The sequence below is a fragment of the Harpegnathos saltator genome, unplaced genomic scaffold (genome assembly GCF_003227715.2).
Source record: "Harpegnathos saltator strain DR-91 unplaced genomic scaffold, Hsal_v8.6 scaffold115, whole genome shotgun sequence".
In the NCBI taxonomy this organism is placed as follows: domain Eukaryota; kingdom Metazoa; phylum Arthropoda; class Insecta; order Hymenoptera; family Formicidae; genus Harpegnathos; species Harpegnathos saltator.
Window position 1 is genome coordinate 1,045,702 of NW_020229890.1, and position 19,623 is coordinate 1,065,324.

The 19,623-nt window shown below is 43.4% G+C and overlaps 2 protein-coding genes across 3 annotated transcripts in view; one reads left to right on the top strand and one right to left on the bottom strand.

Moving 5' to 3' along the window:
* Positions 1-19,623, bottom strand: part of LOC105188294 (transcription factor Adf-1-like) — a 118,793-nt gene that overhangs the window by 7,463 nt on the left and 91,707 nt on the right. The gene's annotated exons all lie outside the window — the stretch shown is intronic.
* On the top strand, positions 2,168-8,482 carry Ctr9 (RNA polymerase-associated protein Ctr9). Its single transcript, XM_011149682.3, has 14 exons — positions 2,168-2,281; positions 2,560-2,658; positions 2,743-2,982; positions 3,057-3,629; positions 3,738-3,857; positions 3,939-4,249; positions 4,331-4,856; positions 4,975-5,169; positions 5,255-5,371; positions 5,454-5,764; positions 5,856-6,193; positions 6,448-6,619; positions 6,869-7,642; positions 7,739-8,482. Exons 1-14 carry the CDS (start codon positions 2,240-2,242, stop codon positions 7,797-7,799), a joined length of 3,879 nt encoding a protein of 1,292 aa, XP_011147984.2. The 5' UTR covers positions 2,168-2,239; the 3' UTR covers positions 7,800-8,482.

Here is a 19,623-nt window from a genome sequence, read left to right on the forward strand (position 1 = left end):
GACAGGTACCAAATTAAAGCCCTTTCAAAACCCTACATTTTGCACTACATGGACGACTCTCTACTCCCAGTAGAAGCGGAGATATCGACGGAGAAAGGTTGGAAAACTTTAACCTTCCATATCTCCTAAACGGTTAGAGATACAGGCTTCGGACAGGTACCAAATTAAAGCCCTTTCAAAACCCTACATTTTGGACTACATGGACGACTCTCTACTCCCAGTAGAAGCGGAGATATCGACGGATGAAGACTGGATATCGACGGAGAAAGGTTGGAAAACTTTAACCTTCGATATCTCCTAAACGGTTAGAGATACAGGCTTCGGACAGGTACCAAATTAAAGCCCTTTCAAAACCCTACATTTTGCACTACATGGACGACTCTCTACTCCCAGTAGAAGCGGAGATATCGACGGAGAAAGGTTGGAAAACTTTAACCTTCGATATCTCCTAAACGGTTAGAGATACAGGCTTCGGACAGGTACCAAATTAAAGCCCTTTCAAAACCCTACATTTTGCACTACATGGACGACTCTCTACTCCCAGTAGAAGCGGAGATATCGACGGATGAAGACTGGATATCGACGGAGAAAGGTTGAAAAACTTTAACCTTCGATATCTCCTAAACGGTTAGAGATACAGGCCTGGTTCTGGCACCAAATTAAAGTCCTCTCAAAACCCTATATTTTCGACTACATGGACGACTCTCTACTCCCAGTAGAAGCGGAGATATCGACGCAGGAAGGCTGGATATCGACGGAAAATGGCTGGAAAACTTTAACCTTCGATATCTCCTAAACGGTTAGAGATACAGGCCTGGCTCTGGTACCAAATTAATGTTCTTTCAAAACTCTACATTTTGCCGTAAATGGCGACTCTCTACTCCCAGTAGAAGCGGAGATATCAACGGAGAAATGTTGGAAAACTTTAATCTTCGATATCTTCTAAACGGTTAGAGATACAGGCCTGGCTCTGGTACCAAATTAAAGTCCTCTCAAAACCCTACATTTTCGAGTACATGGACGACTCTCTACTCCCAGTAGAAGCGGAGATATCGACGGAGGAAGGCTGGATATCGACGGAGAATGGCTGGAAAACTTTAACCTTCGATATCTTCTAAACGGTTAGAGATACAGGCCTGGTTCTGGTACCAAATTAAAGTCCTTTCAAAACCCTACATTTTGCCGTAAATGGCGACTCTCTATTCCCAGTAGAAGCGGAGATATCAACGGAGAAATGTTGGAAAACTTTAATCTTCGATATCTCCTAAACGGTTAGAGATACAGGCCTGGTTCTGGCACCAAATTAAAGTCCTCTCAAAACCCTACATTTTGCCGTAAATGGCGACTCTCTACTCCCAGTAGAAGCGGAGATATCAACGGAGAAAGGTTGGAAAACTTTAATCTTCGATATCTCCTAAACGGTTAGAGATACAGGCCTGGCTCTGGCACCAAAATAAAGTCCTCTCAAAACCTTTTCGACTACAATGACGACTCTCTACTCCCAGTAGAAGCGGAGATATCAACGGAGAAATGTTGGAAATCAGGAGCGAGATTCAGCGGAATATCTAGTAATGTTGTCCAACTGTTGAGTCTGCTGAAAGCAGCCATTCACTTCCCCCAGAGCCAGATGGAGGCTGTGTTCTGAAATACCAGTACTACCAGTACTGAAAATACATAATTTATATCACGTATATACTATAGAATTTCACTGCCAGCACTGAAATTTTATAATATATACGTGCATAAACTATGTATTTTCAGTATTGGCAGCAATATTACCTCGTCGGTGATTATAATGAGAAAACTAAGGGTATGTTGTGTTTCATGCATATGCGCACATTTTGTATAGTATACGTGACATAAACTATAGATAAATGCGTGCAAATGCGTGAAACGAAACGCAACCATAGTCATCTCACCCTAAAGGCAGCAGCACACGGTGCTTGTTTTCGTGCTGGATTGCTTGCTGGATGAAAATACTGCGTTCTGATTGGTGCATTTCCATCCATCTTCGAAAATGCACCAATCAGAACGCAGTATTTTCATCCAGCAAGCAATTCAGTACGAAAACAAGCACCGTTTGCCGCTACTTTATTCCACCATTTGAGTTGCATGGTTAAAAAGAGCATACCACAGAAGTGCATTACAAAGGCATTCCATTTTTAATCACAGCCAGTTGAAGCCAGTTCTTCGTTCAGTGGTGGTGTGTAGTTCGTGAGTGTTTTATAGATATGTTAAAATGGCAGGGTCTATAGAGATACCACTCAGGGATACAGACGAGGTAAATATTCATTTCTTTCGGATTATATTTTTATTTTGCGAATGCGATATGAAAATCTTGATAAAATTCCGTTGAATGCATTAGAGTGGTGCATGGCTTATGAATGAAATGGCATACGATAAAAGTTTTATGAATCATATCATATGAATATAACCATGTGGATTTAATTTGATTTGTTCTACTAAAAATAACGCTAGAAAATTATAAAAATGTACATGTATCAAAATATATGTCAGTTTTAGATATTTTAATTGTGTTTATTATTCTTAATCTAATAGGTTATAGAGCTTTATTTGGATCAGTTACCTGATGGAGATGAGGTCCTTGGGATTCTACGGCAAGAACATGCTCAGCTTACTATCTGGGTCAATTTGGCCGTATGTAAAATAGATAATTTTAATTGAAAATGTATATATATCCGATAGCATGCATTTGTTTAGCGTTTCTTGTTTGTATTTCAGCTTGAATATTACAAGCAGCAAAAGATTGAAGACTTTATTAAGATACTTGAATCTTCTCGTATTGATGCAAATATTGACTACCGGGACTATGAAAAAGATCAGATGCGAGCTCTTGACATGTTGGCAGCTTATTATGTTCAAGAAGCTAACAGAGAAAAGAACAAGGATAAGAAGAGAGATCTTTTTACAAAAGCCACATTGTTGTATACAACAGCTGACAAAATCATTATGTATGACCAGGTATGTGTTGTGCCTTTATATATTGGCATCTGTAAGGTTTTATGATTTTATACTCATAATTTTTTTTATTATAGAATCATTTACTCGGACGAGCTTATTTCTGCCTGCTCGAGGGGGACAAAATGGAGCAGGCAGATGCACAGTTTAATTTCGTGTTGAATCAATCGCCCAATAATATACCTTCTCTGCTTGGAAAAGCTTGCATTGCTTTTAATAAGAAAGATTATAGAGGCGCGCTTGCATTTTACAAGAAAGCTCTTAGAACTAATCCAAATTGCCCAGCTGCTGTTAGGTTAGGAATGGGCCATTGTTTTATGAAATTGAATAATCAAGAAAAAGCACGACTAGCGTTTGAAAGAGCTTTACAGTTAGATGGACAATGTGTTGGAGCGTTAGTAGGTCTTTCGGTTTTGAAATTAAATCAACAACAGCCCGACAGTATAAGAACTGGTGTGCAAATGCTATCGAAGGCATACACGATCGATTCGACAAATCCGATGGTATTGAATCATTTGGCAAATCATTTTTTCTTCAAGAAAGATTATAATAAAGTTCAGCATTTAGCGCTGCATGCCTTTCACAATACGGAAAATGAATCTATGCGAGCGGAAAGTTGTTACCAATTAGCTAGAGCATTTCATGTTCAAGTAAGTCCTAAGATTAATATGTCGTGATTATTTTCTCATCGGTGTTAGATAAAATAATCAGAGAAATAAGTTAAACTCTGGGTCGCTAAATAAGTAAAAATATTTCAGGGTGATTATGATCAAGCGTTTCAATATTACTATCAGGCGACACAATTTGCACCACCTGTATTCGTATTACCACATTTTGGCTTGGGACAAATGTACGTTTATCGCGGTGACGCCGAGAACGTAAGTATATGATACTAGTTGTTATCTAAACTATTGATTGTTTTAAGAACATGTAAGGCATTGATCTATTTTGATAAATAGGCAGCACAGTGCTTCGAGAAAGTATTGAAGGCACAACCAGGAAATTATGAAACTATGAAGATCCTTGGCTCACTCTACGCCAACTCGAGTTCTCAATCGAAACGCGACATTGCAAAGAACCATTTACGGAAGGTAACGGAGCAATTCCCCGACGACGTCGAAGCCTGGATAGAGTTGGCTCAGATATTGGAGCAGAGCGATCTGAATGCAGCCCTGAACGCTTATGGCACTGCGACGAGAATTCTAAAGGAAAAGGTTCAGGCAGATATCCCGCCGGAAATCCTGAATAACGTAGGGGCTTTGCATTATAGGTATGTATCTTGTTTCTATCTTGAACACGTCTCGCTAAGGGAGATAAAGTTGCACATAAATATTTGTGTTTTATCTTTCAGACTCAGTAGTCTAGAAGAAGCCAGGAAAAACTTGGAAGAGTCTTTGGCACGTTCAAAAGCAGATGCTTTACACGATTCAGTATATTATAACTCGATATCAGTTACGACTACATATAATTTAGCGCGAATGAACGAAGCATTGTGCATATTTGACCGAGCGGAAAAATTATATAAAGACATTCTGAAGGAGCATCCGAATTATATGGACTGCTACTTACGACTTGGCTGTATGGCCAGAGACAAAGGGCAAATTTACGAGGCGTCCGATTGGTTTAAGGACGCTTTGAGGATCAATAATGAACACCCGGACGCGTGGTCATTGTTGGGTAATTTGCATTTGGCCAAAATGGAGTGGGGCCCTGGTCAAAAAAAATTTGAGAGGATTCTCAAGAATCCATCAACGAGCACGGATGCCTACTCTCTCATTGCTTTGGGCAATATTTGGTTGCAAACCTTGCATCAGAGTGGAAAAGATAAGGAAAGGGAAAAGAGACATCAAGATCGTGCGTTAGCCATGTACAAGCAGGTAATACAGCGGGATATAATGTGTTGCCTAAGTCCAAGTGCTTATTATTACTCAATTGGATTGAAATACCTAGTAATTTATTTTGACTTATTATAATCGATATGATATATTATACTAGGTTCTGAGAAATGATCCGAAGAATATTTGGGCCGCGAACGGCATTGGCGCGGTGCTTGCACACAAGGGCTGTGTGAACGAAGCCCGAGATATATTTGCTCAAGTGCGCGAGGCAACGGCGGAATTTTGCGACGTCTGGCTGAACATTGCACACATTTACGTGGAGCAAAAGCAATTTGTTAGTGCGATTCAAATGGTAAGTAAAGATGATTTATGTGGAGAGAAAACATTTCCGGGGATTCCGTTTTTATAATTAACAATATAATTAACAAATGTTTCAGTATGAAAATTGCCTACGCAAGTTCTACAGATATCATCACGTTGAGGTCCTGCAATATCTCGGGAGAGCTTACTTTAAAGCTGGCAAGCTGAAAGAAGCGAAACTGACGTTATTGAAGGTAATTAATTATGTATGAATTTTTTCAGATTATTCAATCTTTCAGTTAATCGCACAAATTATTAATAAATATATACTTTCAGGCACGCCGAGTGGCTCCGCAAGATACAGTTTTATTATATAACATCGCACTTGTACTTCAACGATTAGCCACGCAAATCCTGAAAGACGAGAAATCGACTTTGACCACTGTACTTCAGGCGGTTCATGAACTTGGCCTTTCGCACAAATATTTCCAATATTTGTCGGCGCATGGCGATCGGATGGAACAATTGGCTGACGCTGAAGCCAGAAGGTGCCAAGATTTATTGTCGCAAGCGCAGTATCATGTCGCTAGAGCTCGACGATTGGACGAGGAAGAGAAGATGCTGAGACGGAAGCAAGAAGAAGAAAGGTATATTGCACTTTTCATATAATACTTCGTATATCTACCTAAATTTTGTGGAGAATACGTCTCTTACGGTAAAACCCTCAAATTCATACAGGCAAGCCTTCAAAATGCGTCAGACGGAGGAGCAACGTAAGCTGGAGGAGATGCGTCGTCAGAAAGAGGAGGAGATGTTGCAGAAACGACAAGAATACGTAGAGAAAACCAAAAATGCGTTGGTGTTTGGGGAAATGCCATCAGAGAAACCAGGAAGAAAGGGCAAAAGGATTCGAACCGATCAGTACATTAGTGATAGCGGCGGATCAGGTAGGGACGAAGGCAGGGAGGAAGCACCGAGAGAAAGAAAGCGCAGGAGGAAACCGAGCAACGAATCTAAAGAGAGGAAGAGCAAGGGCAAACGCCGACGCAGGAAGGAAGTTGGAAGCGGTGGAAGTGGTAAGAACTTTGTTCTGAAATCTTTACTTTTTTTATCGACTATGCATTCGGATTTGCACACAAATTATATTTTACTACAAGTGTACAAATTTAGTAGTAAATTTGGATTTGTGTAATTTTATACATTTGTAGTTTTACGTATTTTTGCGTGTGTAGCGAGTGCTACGTGCTCCGATTTTATAGACCTATTGAATCTGAATAGTATATCGTTTTGACGTTTAAACTTACATGCCTTGTAAACGTTTGTTTTGCAGGATCAGAAAGCGATCGACCGAAGGCTAAACGTGGAAGAAAGACCAGTACTAGGAGAGAAAAATCCAGGAGGGGTACGAGCGATAACCACAAGGGCAAAATGCCGCTGTCAAAGGAGACCATCTCCACCAGCGAGTCGGACAGTGACACCGGTGGTCTTAAGATTGCCAGCGGGTAAATATACTTGACAATAATATGTTATCTTACGACGATTATCTCATTTCAGTTTTGTAGTTTCCAACAAATCCGACTTAATTCCTCTTTACAACTTATCGCGCATATATTCCACGTTTTCCACGTGAGAATATACGTGTAATATATGTTTCAATAATTTTCTTAAATAAACATAAGATTGAAGATGGACGAAATCTAAACGATTTGGCGATATTAAAATTTATAAACAAAATATTTAATTTGTAACAGTGGCGAAAGCGGCAACGAGAATCAAGCACGCAGCAGCAGACGAATCACGTCCGACTCAGAAGGTTCTCGTGCCTCGCGCTCAAGATCTCGCTCGAGATCAAAATCTGGAAGCCGCTCGAGAAGCAGTTCCCGTTCGCGTTCTGGTTCTCGCTCGCGATCACGGTCGCGCTCTAGATCCCGCTCAGCATCTGGATCCAGGTCTAGATCCAGAAGTGTCTCGAGATCCAGAAGCCGTTCTGCATCTGGGTCAAGATCGGGGTCTGCTAAAAGTAGATCACGATCGAGGTCTGGCTCGCGAAAAAGTGGCTCACGGTCAAGGTCTAATAGCGGTTCAAGGAAGAGCGGCTCGAAAGCAAGATCACGGTCGAGCTCGAGGAAAAGTGGCTCTAGGTCGAGGTCGCCGAGTGGCTCGAGGAAAGCCGCGTCTCGGTCGAGATCGCCGAGCGGTTCAAGGAAAGCCGCATCTCGGTCGAGATCCAGGTCAAAGTCAAAATCTAGATCTCGATCCAGATCTAGAAGCGGTTCACGTTCAGGCTCGGAGGAACGCCGATCGCGAAGCAAAAGCCGATCGCGAAGCAAAAGCCGATCGCGAAGCAAAAGCCGATCGCGAAGCAAAAGCCGATCGCGAAGCAAAAGCCGATCGCGAAGCAAAAGCCGATCGCGATCTAAGTCGAAGTCCGTTTCGAGGTCCAAGTCAAGATCCAAAAGTAGATCACGATCACGTTCCAGATCTAAGAGCGGCTCTAGAAGCAGGAGCCCCAGCGGATCGGCACGGTAAGCTTTCTTTCACCTATTATTATTAAGACTTGTATGATTTATTTTTCGCTTAACTTCAGCAGATTGCAAATAACACGTTATTCTCCTTCGTAGCTCTGCGTCTCCGGTGTCTAGGAAATCGGTGTCGGGTAGCGGTGACAGTGACAGTGAATAAAATGGACATTCTCGCAATGTATGGTTATCATGATGACAAAAAACAGAATTACCCTTGCATATATGGAGCGTAGAATATATAATTTTTATAAAAGTCACTTTTTTTTACAAGGTACTTTGGATGCTAAATTTGTAACGTATATGAGAACAGGTGAACAATATAACAAACATAAGACATAAAGTTTAAGATGAGTCGTACATAAACGACTTTATGGAAATATTGCTTTGAGTTTCCTTGTAATGGACATTTTATTACGACAATAATTGAGTACGTAGACTTGTCAAGACAAAGGAACATTTTTAATCCCTCATGTAACATCGCACGATGAGTTTTAACGTTATATTAATCTCTAACACAATTTATTACGTATATTACACGAAACGAGTCATCGATGTGCTCCGATTGTCGTCGATGTCGTGCACGATGAAACAAATAGATTCTGTTCTTTGTCACTTCTCTTTGTCACTTCTCTTTCGATTAGTAGCGTTAAAATATAAAACGATACATTTTTGCATATATTAGACATTACATAATTATATGAACATTATGTCTTACATCTATACATACGTTGTAATTATACGTAGATTTGTTGTAAATCTAACATTTGAAAAGATTATATCTGTGAGAAAAGGAATTGTTTTATATCATTGTACGAACAGTGCTAATAAAACAACGAAATCGCACGATGAATTATTTCCTCATTTCCCCGGCGTATCGAGTAGAGAAACTTCTCTATTGTGTCTTCGGCTTTGCGGCCGTTTCGTTCAGCTAAAGATATTCATGCGCACAGTTGCTTGGTCAGAAACTGCCGACGATCCCCAGGGAGAATCGAACACGCTCGCACACGTCGTTATGCAAATACGATTAGACCGCTGTCTAGCGTATAATGTACGAGAGTAGTCCACTTATCGATCTCGCAGGCGATGTAAAATCAATTATTAAAGCTCAACTCCCGAGGTGAGTGACACGGACGCGTCGTTACTCTGCGTAACGACGGCAATCCGATTTCCATGCCGCACGGCTCTAATTTTCCAACCACTATCTACGTTCGCTTCGATCCACCCACGTCTTCATTGATTTTTTCCCGCATTTTCTCGGTAGTTCACCACCTCTCTCTCTCTCTCTCGCCACCGGCCAAGTGCCACCGCGAAGAAAGCACCCCCGGAGGGATATACAGCGAAATATCTCACGTGTATAACTACATGTAATTATAAGTACGAGCGAGTACGCGAATGAGATCTCGTTAAATGTCGCGCCGCTACGTTGCGCGAGATAACAAGTCCGGATCGCGGATAATTGCCCCGCAGCGATATTTTGATCGTTTCTCACTAAACATGCTAATGCTCGCGTATAACGTGGCGTCCGCACGCGAGTACGGTCCGTTTCCTACGCGGCAAACAGTTGCTACGTGTGCGACACCACACAACAGCCGCGCCGTAATTTCATTACGAACGTTACACGAATATGGTCTTTGTAGAAAACGGATTAACCGCGCTTTCGGCGCGTCGTCAGCGCTCGAGCGTAAAATTATAGTTTAATTGTATTTCCGGTTAACCCTCCTCTCTCTCTCTCTCTCTCTCTCTCTCTCTCTCTCTCTCTCTCTCTCTCTCTCTCTCTCTCTCCCCCACCCTCTACCCTTCCATTTCTTCTCTCATGAGTTCTCGTATGCGCATTTAATCACCTTGCCGCATTCTAATTAATACGCGCGCCGCGGATGAAATCACATCGTGCGGCACGCTGGCCGATCATCGAGGCTCTCGTCTCTCGTCGCTGCACGATTTTCTCATGACCTCTCGTGACTCCTCCTATCCATCGTGTCATCCCTGTTATCGTCGATGTTTAACTCTAACGTGTTCCCTCGAAGTTTATCTTCATACAGTAGGCAGCCTAGTTCTACCGCGCCTACAAAGTCTGATAACTTCCTGTCAGCTGCACGGTAATATACATTTCTCTCGGCAGACTTTGTGCGCGCGCGCGCCTATCCTTTCTAAGATAGCGCAAATAAGATCGATGTCATTTCTCCCTATCGATTGCCTCCGACGAAATAAAGTCCTCGACGAGCGAACTTCGGCGGGACATTCGTTCAAGATGCGGCGTGAATTTTTCGGGCATCGCAGGGGGATGTCCAGGCGAATTTACAGGCGTGTAAGCACTGTTCGCTCGACAAACATCTTGGCAAATATAGGTACACACTGCGCAATCGCTCCTTGTTTTCTTTTTTTGTTATTCCCTTGTCCATCTCTACCGTCACTGAACTCGTCCCGGAGGACTGCGCCGCTTCCCGAGTTTCATTCGATCGGAGCGGCCACCATTTCGTCTGACCGGCCGGATCCTTTGTGGATCCGGATGAAATTTCGGTGCGTTCCGTCGCGAACGCTTTAATCCCAATGGTATATAAAGCTCGGTAAATCTGACGCGCGGCACACTGTGCAAGATTCCATCCCATACATGCGTAATAATGTCATCAACTGCAGTCCACGGAAGAGCAAATTCCCCAGGCCGAATTTCCCACGAGTAATTTTCGTCCGGCTCGTTCATCGCCGATAGTTCATCGCGTACGCGTTATTCTTCGTCCATCGGTCGAGTCTGACGATGTCTTCCGATCGCCCCGTGTTATAGTGTGCGTCATATATTATTAATATCAAATTATAACATATATTATTCACGCTCCGGATATCGCGCAACATCCAATCCAAAATTTCACTGAAACTATTGATCTCTCGTTGAGAATTCCGCGTTATGCGGAATTAATGATAGAAGATGGGATTCTTGCGTTCGGTCTACGCGTAACTCGAGTGTCCGTCTCGTTTCCTCTGAGCAACGCGAGGCACCGTGATAATCCTGCGAAATGATAACAGCAGTCTCGAAAATCAGTGGATTCGGATTCGGCTCTCCCAGGATATAACGTACATCAGTATCTCCGTTTCTTATCGTTATGGTCGCTTGAGTTCATGAACACGATCTTTGTTGAAGCATATATATACATACGCATCGTATATCCCGGAGGGAAAGCTTGAGCCTGATATACAAGAGGATTCAGGGCGGCGAAGAGGATGAAGATATTAGGAAAGAGGGTGCGAAACCCGGCTCTGTGCTACAAGCACATTGAGAGAGAGAGAGAGAGAGAGAGAGAGAGAGAGAGAGAAAGCTCCGAATGTTTGCCACTTCGATCCACCGGCGCGTAGTGTGGATTTATTTTCTGCCTGAGTTCTCTCCCCCCTTTCCACCGGTTTGCCAACACCGCCGAATTCGTTCAACCGCTTCGGCGTTTGTTATGTCAAGCTGCCTTGCTTATTTTGCGATTTTACGCGACACTTTTAAGTTTACGTTTATTCAAGTTAATTTGACGTCTTTGCGTCAAAGGGCTTTGCGCGAGACAAAGTCACTTCTAATAGTCGTCGCCCAAGGACGGCTGCTTCGTTTAATTAAGAGCTAACTTTTTAATTGCTCGTTTTATCGTTCATCGGGAAGTTGAGCTCGAATCGGTCTAATTTTTTTAATTAATTTCCCGACTGATCGGCCATGCCGCAAGCAGCGAAAGTTTGTGGAAAGTTGTAAATAAATTTGCGAATGAGAGCACATGTGATTTTCTTTCTCTTCAGGCGTACTTCTCTCTGCTTTCTTTGGACGGTAAAAAGAATGAATAAATTGCTTGCGGAGGAAACTACGGAGCATTTTTAACGATGTTTTTAACTTTAACGATCTTGGCTTCTCGCGGTGATTATATAGAATTTCACGGGAAACCAATCATTGAAACAGGAGAACTGCCCAACTTTGCCCTTACTAGATTGGAGTTTAATTAGTTCTGCAACTTGGTACTAAGGAATTATGCGCAGCTATACAAGTACGTCAAAGTCAATGCGTTATTGTTTGCGCCGTTGTGCGTTTAGTTGGCGGATCTGTTTCACAATTTACAACTGTTGATACTTAGCATTTATTTTCTCTCCGACATTTTCATTTGAACACATCACGCAACATTACAGTTTAACAGCTTAGAAATTTCGGTTCTGCGCTCCCGAATATTCTGCGTTTCTACAGGGAATTACTCTCAGATTCTTCAGTACACATTTGCAGTTATACATTCGTAAAAGCATCCTCCTCTCTCATTAAAAAGGAAAAATCAAGGTAGAAACAGAAAGACTGTACAGACTCGCTCTTCCTTTCTTAATCAATAACGTCAACAACATTTACTTTTAAGATATCAAACGAGGAGTCCTACTGCCGTACCAATTATTATAAAATAAGATATAAAATTCTACGGAAAAGTGGAGTCAGAAAAAATACGATAAAACTCGTGTTTGGCAACTCGTGCGTTCGCGCTTATTTCAGAAATTCTATATTTATCTTGGCAACGCGTGAAGCCATGACGATAAGTTTGTTGAAGATTAGTTACTTTAGATTATATATTCTGTTTCCTGATATTTCTATATCATATAGGTTGAAACATCTTTTTTCATAGCTCTATTATAACTTTATTAATCAATATCTCGGCAACATGTATTTACCTTGTCAAGATATTGATTATATCCTAATACATACTTCGTTCTTTTGAATACAGTGCAAATCTGCTGTGTGGATCCTTTTCTCTAAGACTTACATCTCGATTCTGTTTATTACTTTTAAGAGCACCTAAAACAAAAAGATACTAAACTGTCGCGTATGCACTTTCTGCTTTGGTCTTCTTTTTTTTACGTAGTGGGCGTGCCAAGTTGACGTGAAGCTGGTTACTCCTATTTTCAAACTCGAGTTTCTACTCGAGCTTTAAAATCGGGGATATAATCCTACATTAGCCCCTAATTGATTAATTCGCACGTAATTCCGCTATAATTTTCATTTCGATTTTTCACGTTGGCGTGTTAGCTTAACAGAGGCGTTTGAAATCATTTTAATAGTGATTATAGTCGAGTGTTGCTGGATTTTAGGCCGAGCTATCTCGGCATTGGTGAAAGTCGCGAGCGTTATTGCGAACGTTATTGCGAGCGCCGGCACTCGAGGTTTGAGCGTTTCCGTTTGAATTGTGTCGATGAATCTTCAGATTAATTATCGTTGTTGCTGGCCGCTTATAGCACTTGTCGCACATTGGACTCTCGTTACGACGGGAGTCGCGAGCCATCGTCGTGTCGTCGTTACTGCTGTTGTTGTCCAATATTATCATTTTCATTGATTTAGGAAGAAACACTTAAACACAATGCTATGCGTCCTCAAGTAAGAGATTTTGATAATAATTACACGCTGAAATATTCAAGAAAAATTGAAGGAAAGCATAATTAATTAAACGGAGCTCAAAAACTCATTGTCGCCTTCTTAGACGCGTCCTTGTGCTTAATATCGTAAAATTAATATTGGAAGATTTCGGTTTCCTAAATACAAGGATCAATAAATACAAAAAGGGTACAAAGATAAATAAATAATGAGAGAAAGATTTTCTTAATTTCGGTATCCCCGAAAAATAATGATCATTACGATATTGCATTCCGTGTCTATCGTCGCTACTTTTACTTTTACCTCCACTTGTCCTCGCGTGAGCTTTTCTTCCCCTAAAATTCTGAAACATCCCATGCGCTAATATGAAATTCCCGGTAACTGGTTCACACATTTTACTACGGTTCTCATTGAATGGTCGACGAGGGAGCGAGGGTAAAACCAGTTTGGCAAAATCGTGAAGCCATATATCACGAGGTGGTAGCGACGGCGTTTACACGTTTGCAAAACATCACAGGGTTACGACTCCGGAAGCGCCGGCGCAAGAGTGGTGGCACGTGTCTCTCTCGCCTCGTGAACTTTATTGTCACACGCGTAAAGCACGAAAGCGCGCTTTGAAATCGCGCTTTTGCGAGCCAATGAGCTTTATGACGATATGAGACCCGCAGTCACAGCGGTCCGATCGGAAGCAAATCTCTCGGTCAATTTATCTTCATTTCATTGAGGGCCGGCGAATCCTTTCGTCAGAATCATTCGTGGCACACGTATTCGGAACGATAAAAAATATGCAGCTGCAGATACTGCGATAAAAATATAGATGCATGTGCAAATGGAAACGATACATCGTTCAAGATAATCGGAATATTCTCGTGCGCAGCATGTAATCTCGAAGAAAAAATCGATTATGCGAAAGATCGAACTTTTCAAACGAGCGTCGTGTTTCTACCGTGGATCACTTCTAGTACTAATTTTGATCTCGTATCAACTGTCGAACATTTTTAAGCGGCTATTTAATTGTCGCCTTCGAGTCACATTTCTTCCGTCAATACTTTTAGTATTGACTTCATCAATACTTTTCAATAGTTTATCAATACTTTTAGTAGCAAATAATTAACTTCTTTCACGTATCCCAGAAATAAAAGAACCCTAATTGACGAGGGAATAAAACCGTAGTCGCTCATTTAACTGATCGTAAAGACACAGCGTCTTCGCGCTGCTTGCAACAAAGCGAATGAGAGAGACCCATAACTTGAAGAGACGTTCTCGAAATTCCCCGAGTAGCTTTATTACATCGCGACGCAGGGAATGAGGGAAAGTTGATCCAGGGGCTCCGAAGGTGGTCCGAAGGTGGTCACCGGTGTGTATCCATCAGATAAGGTTTAAGGTTACCGCGAAAATTCATCCGGGACCCGGCAGTGGACGTTTTGTCCACGTCTTTTATCCCTTTTCACGTTTCGCTCGTTCGAAACAGCCGGGCTTTTATCGTGACCCAATTCGACGTCCGTCTTATCGTTCGGCGGCGGCCGAGGGCTGACCATCCCCGGAACGCAATCCCGCTTTGTCCCGTGAAACGCAAACGTGGCGCAGGAAATGTCCTGAGAGGCTTCCGGCCGAGATCTTCGTCGTGACGCGAAATTCTGACCGAATTGGAGTGGATTCGTATTGTGTGAATTGCCACGACGATACTTCGCAGAGTCGCGATCGAATCTACTCGGCGGTACCAGAGAAGCAACGTGACTATGTACGAAGCTCTGCTAAAAGGGGGCTCATCGAGATAGAATTTGAATTCAATCGAGCCCAAAATACCTATCGGCGACTGCCGTATTGTTAATGATTTTAACCGGTTGCTTTGTCGCGAGGATGCACGCAACGCTGGACACCGATTGGAAAATTTTTATTAAAATTAAAATACGTCATTACGTTATTTTATAAAGATCATTTACGTTATTTCGTGTATATATTATCTATATTATAAATATTAAAATATATTATACGCAATATTATGAATGTATAATATATATAAAAAATATGCTATAGACAAATGTTATACATATTTTTTTTCGTGATATTTTTGCCTTTTGTTATCTATATATTTTGATAACAATAGGCAAATATCGCGTGCAATGAGAGGCCGCGGGATGAAAGGCGCGGCTTTCAAGTCGCGAGAGTGATGCTAATTATACCGCCGGTATTTGTTTCCTGGGATTGTACGATTGCAAATACGGACGCGACAATAATTCGCTCGTTGCAGCCGCATTCGAATGAAAATTCGTCTGACGCGGCGCGATGAAGGCAATTTCTGCTAACTGCAGTTTTCTATGCGGCCGTTGCCGCATCCCCCTCAATCTCTCGTTTCGAATGAGACGCGCCCTTGGGATACAGAAGGGTCGTTATCAATTTCTTAAACGGCATGCATATTCATGCGTGCGTATCATATGCAAAACAAGGTGGGAGCTCCGGTAAATATTTGCGTATCGCCGCCGACACTTTCCGCGAGAATTGTGCGGACAGATCTGCAATTCTGAGATCTAAATCACCGTGGATCTGTCGGCTTAGGCCGTTATCGGATCACGTTCCTTCTTTGCGACGTTAGATATTGAAAACAAAAAAGATGATCTCTCTCTCTCTCTCTCTCTCTCTCTCTCTCTCTCTCTCTCTCTCTCGCACAAAGCATCGACTCGCAGACATTCCGATTCCCATCGGTCGAAGTAAACTCGATTTCGGCGAGATCTCGGGGAGAACCTTATCGATACAAAGGATTCTTTCGTTTGCACGCTGCTGTGCAAGGGTCATCGGTCGGAAGTTAAATTTTCGTAAACGCTTATCGCATCCCAAGCGCCACTAACGCGGTATTAACCCGATTCCTTCACGGCGTATCAGCCTCGGTATAAAAGTGAGATTTTCCGCTCGGACTACCGCGCAATCTCGAGAAATCTTAAACAAGATTACGAATAAAAGTTACCTAACCAAATAAGTAGCTACCTCGCCTTTGTTTATCTAAGATCTCCATGAAATTTCGTGTTTATCTTGAAGCTGGGGATAACACCGTTTTCTTTTCCTTGCTGGACGCTTTACAGTTGCTGCTCTATCTCGCAACTTTTTCTCATTTGAATTATCGCGCACTTGTAGAGCGCTGAGAATTTCTTCTTTTATTCTGTCTTAATGGGCACTTAATTACGACAAATATTTGTCTTGCGAGAGCAGCGAGCCGCTAATTGTTGAATTATCCCCGGCACTTTACATCGTTGCGCTGTTGCTCGATCGTAGTTCATCGGCAAGAGAATTGAGCAAATCTGCAAATGGAATTCCTTCGTTTGGGAAATTCCAGTGGATTAAAGCTTCCCGGCGGTATTATCGATTGAAAGTTTTCGGCTATTCTTAGGTTACTGGTCGTTCTGCAATCTCACTGCACGTCTTAGTAGCCGCAAATCCGGGATAATCCCCTCATTAACATATTTTTCGACCGCACTCTCGTTACTTTACGCGATTAAGAAATTAGCTATTGACAGCCCGGGAGAATTTCTCCCGGCGACTAATCATCACAATTTCCATTGAACTCTAAGCTCTCTCGGGCGTAAGCGTAGCGTGTTAGCGTAATATCGCGAGACGAACTTTGAGGGAATTTAAGATCCGCGTAGAGCGTTGACGCGGAGAAAATTTTTCTCGCGTCATTCTCTCACAAGGGATTATAAGGTACGAGGTTAACTAACATTATGATGTAATAACGTCGGTTAACGCTGAAAATGCTCGTTCGATGTGATACAAAGTAAAGCGATCGTTCTAGTGTGTCCCTCATACTGTGAATGCATGCGCTTTTCCTTTTCTCTCTTCTTTTCTCTTTTAAATAAAATCTCGTCTCGCGGCATTGTACCCGCGCGTGTAATTTCCCTCAGAGACGAGACGCGGTTTAACGACCATTCGAGAAACATTTTTCTTCATTCTGTCCGCGGCGAATGTGGACGGCGAATCACATTCCTCCGGTTGTAGAGTGAAATAAATCGAGCCGGGAGATGGGCGTTGCACCTCGCTACTTGTCAATTTTGATTACTGCGCAATTATCGTCGGGCGAATATTCAGGTCGCATTCAGGAGCGCACGTAATTGCGCGCAGAGAGAGAGAGAGCAGGACGACAGGTGTTAACATGCGTGATGATGCAGACGTAATAAGAAAGAACGATCGGATGATTACGCCTCGAGATTCCATTCGCGTGGACGTCTCGCCGTTTCTACGTCTTACGTTTTCGTCCGTCCGCGAGATACGTACATCGAGCGTCAATCGAGCCGCTTCGGCATGATCGATCTCCCGCGGGTGAAGTTGAATCGGCTCGACGCTAGCTGGAATAAGTTAGATTTTCGCCGGGCACGGAAATGTCAGGCGACCGCAATCCGTTCTCGACGCCGGATTACGCGGCGGGAAAAAAAATTGAAAATAATCCCGTACAGGCGGAATCTATTTCCCGCTCGGCGATTTTCCATTGGCGGTCAGCCATTGCGGTTGCAGGTGTGAATAAAAGAGACGCGCTTCGCCGGCGGAGCGCGCCGCTTTTTTTTCGAGACGAGGCCCCGCCGCGTGTCGTCGGGGCTGTTTCATTTTTATTGAGCAAGTTTGTGTTTCCCCGCGTCGCATGAATATATGTATACTGCCGGGCATGTGTAGCGGTTGTTAGCCTCGCAAAATATTCAACTTTAACACTACCGTGTGTAACGTAACGCAATTTTCAGCGAGTGGAGAAGAATATATATGCGCGCATTTCGTCGTTCTCATGGTAATTTTACGCGAAAAAGAAAAATATTACCGCGAGACACGTTTATACTTAATACATTAATACGAATAAAGAGCGCGCACACACGTCTAACACATATTTCTAATATAAAATATTTCGCGAAATATTTTTCCCTCTCAAATAAATGTAAATTCAGACGCTCGTCAATTCAGACACGAGTCATATTCGTATCTCACAATCGAATCTCACGGCGAATCTCGATTTTTCAAGTCCGTCGGCAGCATCAATCGCTCGAATCCGTCTCGATCGTTTCAATCGCAAAAGAAATTCAACTGCTTCCGCGAATCTCCGTCGCGATAAAAAAGCGATCGAGTTCTCGCGAAATTTATGATCGCGAACAAGGTAAATCCTCCCCCTCGATCTTGTCCTCCCGCGTCTGCCATGAAAATGTATGAAACGCTTCCATCTCCATCCTCCGTTTCTGTCACCGCTATATCTCAACTCGCATAGCAATACCTGCGCGCATCTCCGTTCTCTCGCAATCCCCCGTATAATTGTTCTTGACTCTCCTCTTGTTCGTCCAGAGTACCTACCTACATGTCGTGCATGAGCGCGTGCCTTTTTCTAGTTATTTAACTCGTTGCCGCGTCAAGCCACAATTTTTGCGCGAGTCGCGAAACAAACAAATCCCGCCGCCGCCGCCGCGCCGCCGCAGCTGCTGCTTCATCCGCGAAGGCGAGCTGACTCTCGGCTGGATCTCGCGCGAGGGAAATTGCAACGGAAAGGTAAGAAGAGGCAACATACCCGCGCGGTAACGATTCCTCGAGGTGCCAGAGAGCGCGGTGAAACTTGATATTCGCGCCGTCTCGTTGACTCACTCTTACCCTTTGCTCTTTGGCATTCAGCGCGCGGCGCGCCGCCAATCGCGACGTCGTCGTTATTACGCGCGACGTGAAGGCCCCCCGAATGCCGTATTTCGAATTCAATTGGCCAACCGTAGAGGATCCAGAGAGCCCGGCGGAATTATTCTCGACAAAGGTTCGAGGGGCAGTCCTTGACGCTCGCGCGTCCCGACGTGGAATTCTTTCCGTCAGTTCTTTCCGCCGGCCGGTCCGGCCGGCGATTCTGCGGCTCAGAGGAGAGCGGAGGATATATCGCTCGGACCGCGAGAGAGGTCGAGAGAATTTCATGATCGAGGTGATCGACGAGCAAGAGCCGAACCGGCAATGTGCGTGAAGTTGGCCCCGCACTTTTCGAATTTTGTATTTTTCCGAATTGCGCTGCATTGTGTCACGTTTGTGCCCGTATTGTGCCGCAATCCGCTCTGTAACTCTGCGACTCTGTAACTCAAAGCGTGCTCAAGAAAATTAAGAGAAACTAAATTTTTCGTAACTCCGCACTTTTCGAATTTTGACTTTTTCTTTATTGTGCCGTATCGTGCTGTGTTTGTGCCGCAAACGCGAGATCGATGACTTCAATAAAAAATTTTTGAATTACAGAGTTGCGGATTGCGGCGCAATACAGCACAATTTGGAAGAATACAAAATTCGAAAGGTGCGGGGCCAACTTCACACACGTGCAACCGGCGAGCAGGCAGGACGACGCCGTAATGCGCGTTCCGAAGGGAAGCTATGACTCACAGCCGGCAGACGCCGTACAACTGGTCTGTGCTCGGCGAAAAGTGAATCATGAATATTTTCCACCGGATCATTGTATATCTCGTCTCGCGAGACAGCGCGAAATCAGTTTGGTAGTTATTCTTCCGCGCAGAGGGATGTCGCGGTAACGACGACGACGGACGGACAAGGGCGGAGGATGCTCTTTCCCATCGCGCGAGAAGATGGTCACATCGTCGTCGTTATCGCCTCTTGCGTCTTGATCCGATCGAACTCCGCTGCG

What these genes read in the sequence shown, in the direction of transcription:
- Ctr9 (XM_011149682.3), top strand. Translation starts at nt 2,240, where the DNA reads ATGGCAGGGTCTATAGAGATACCACTCAGGGATACAGACGAG. An exon ending in CTATCTGGGTCAATTTGGCC is followed by an intron (nt 2,659 to 2,742) that starts GTATGTAAAATA and finishes TTTGTATTTCAG; the next exon opens with CTTGAATATTACAAGCAGCA. An exon ending in AGCCCCAGCGGATCGGCACG is followed by an intron (nt 7,643 to 7,738) that starts GTAAGCTTTCTT and finishes TCTCCTTCGTAG; the next exon opens with CTCTGCGTCTCCGGTGTCTA.